General features: G+C 56.3%; 1 protein-coding gene across 1 annotated transcript; it reads left to right on the top strand.

The window, feature by feature from the left end:
• The first annotated feature begins 1,000 nt into the window (after nucleotides 1–1,000).
• LOC141726613 (olfactory receptor 14C36-like) lies at nucleotides 1,001–1,933 on the top strand. Its single transcript, XM_074531563.1, has one exon. It carries the CDS (start codon nucleotides 1,001–1,003, stop codon nucleotides 1,931–1,933), a length of 933 nt encoding a protein of 310 aa, XP_074387664.1.

The raw sequence follows: 1,933 nt of genomic DNA, 5'->3' as shown, positions 1-1,933 counted from the left end.
CAGGGCAGGACGGCTCCTTCTGCCAGGGACGGCTACAATGGTTGAAGCTTGGGCTGCAGCCAGGGCTGCCCAGGGATGTCCTGCAGAGCAGCTCCTGCACCCTCAGGGCTCTTGGCCAGCCCAGGCCATGTGCCACCTGCCAGGGGCAGCTCTCAGCCTGCCTGGCAGCTCCCCATGGACGCTGCAGGGGAGAAGTTGGAGGTGGAAGGAGCCACCCCCATCAGGGCAGATTCCTCCTGCTCTGGAGATGGTGCTGCATGGCCAGGGCTGCTCTCAGCTTTCTCCCAAAGGGAAGGGAAAGGGGCTGTCAGCCTTGGCTGTGTCACTGACACTCCTGCACTGTCAGCCTGGGCATCAGCAGATGGGCCTCAGATCTCCCTCAGAAAGTGCCTCCTCAGCCTCCTCTCCCTACAGACAGCAGCAGCAGCACCTTGGCTTGCAGCATCTCTGTTTGTCTGGCCTGTCCTTAAGGCCCTGGTGCCAGGGAGATGCCCCTGGGCAGTGCCCTGTGCTGGGAGGGGTCTGCAGGACAGAGCTGAGCCCCCAGGGCAGGGCTGGGCTCTGGCAGCACTGGCAGGGACAAGGCTTGGATAGAGAGCTTCCAGTAGGCACAACTCCAGGCAGCAGGGAGCCAGAGCAATCCTTGGTGTCCCTCCCTGCTCATGTGCATAGGGAAAGAGAAAAGCATTTGGAGAAAACAATTTTTACACTCGAGAATTCCAAAAGTCCACTTTATTTTTCAAAAAACATTTAATTGTGATCATGGTGAAATAGAGAGAGGTTAAATGAACAAAGGGCACCTGTGTGGTTCCAGCAGGTCTGACTGCCCTGCGGCACAGGGAGCCCTATTTTCCCTCAGGTCTCCCCAGTATTCAGGCTGAGTGCAATGCTGAAGATAAAGCAGTAACACAGAAGGACCAGAAACCTGAAATCAAAAAGGAAATCTATCCCAGCTTATCAATGTCTTCTTTCAACAGTCCACTATGAGCAGAGTGAAGGAATGTCCAACAGCAGCTCCATCAGGCACTTCCTCCTGCTGGCATTGGCAGACACGAGGCAGCTGCAGCTCCTGCACTTCTGCCTCTTGCTGGGCATCTCCCTGGCTGCCCTCCTGGGCAACGGCCTCATCATCAGCGCCGTAGCCTGCGGCCACCACCTGCACATGCCCATGTTCTTCTTCCTGCTCAACCTGGCCCTCAGCGACCTGGGCTCCATCTGCACCACTGTCCCCAAAGCCATGCACAATTCCCTCTGGGACACCAGGGACATCTCCTACTCCGGATGTGCTGCACAGGTTTTCCTATTTCTCTTCTTTGTGGGAGCAGAATTTTCCCTCCTGACCGTCATGTGCTATGACCGCTACATGTCCATCTGCAAACCCCTGCACTACGGGACCCTCTTGGGCAGCAGAGCTTGTGCCCACATGGCAGCAGCTGCCTGGGCCAGTGCCTTTCTCAATGCTCTGCTGCACACAGCCAATACATTTTCCCTGCCCCTGTGCCATGGCAATGCACTGGACCAGTTCTTCTGTGAGGTGCCCCAGATCCTCAAGCTCTCCTGCTCCAAATCCTACCTCAGGGAACTTGGGCCTATTGCTCTCGCTGTCTGTGTTGTTTCTGGCTGTTTTGTGTTCATTGTTTTCTCCTATGTGCAGATCTTCAGGGCTGTGCTGAGGATCCCCTCTGAGCAGGGACAGCACAAAGCCTTTTCCACCTGCCTCCCTCATCTGGCTGTGGTCTCTCTGTTTCTCAGCACTATCATGTTTGCTCACCTGAAGCCCCCCTCCATCTCCTCCCCATCCCTGGATCTGGCCCTGTCAGTTCTGTACTCGGTGGTGCCTCCAGCCCTGAACCCCCTCATCTACAGCCTCAGGAACCAGGAGCTCAAGGCTGCAGTGTGGACAATGACGACTGGATGGCTTCAGGAACACTAA

This window comes from Zonotrichia albicollis, chromosome 37, assembly GCF_047830755.1.
Source record: "Zonotrichia albicollis isolate bZonAlb1 chromosome 37, bZonAlb1.hap1, whole genome shotgun sequence".
Lineage (NCBI taxonomy): Eukaryota > Metazoa > Chordata > Aves > Passeriformes > Passerellidae > Zonotrichia > Zonotrichia albicollis.
The sequence above is the reverse complement of the archived record's forward strand: the minus strand, read 5'-3'. Positions and strand labels throughout refer to the sequence as shown.

Bases quoted from the DNA above. Each gene is read 5' to 3' on its own strand.
- LOC141726613 (XM_074531563.1), top strand. From the start codon at position 1,001: ATGTCCAACAGCAGCTCCATCAGGCACTTCCTCCTGCTGGCATTGGCA.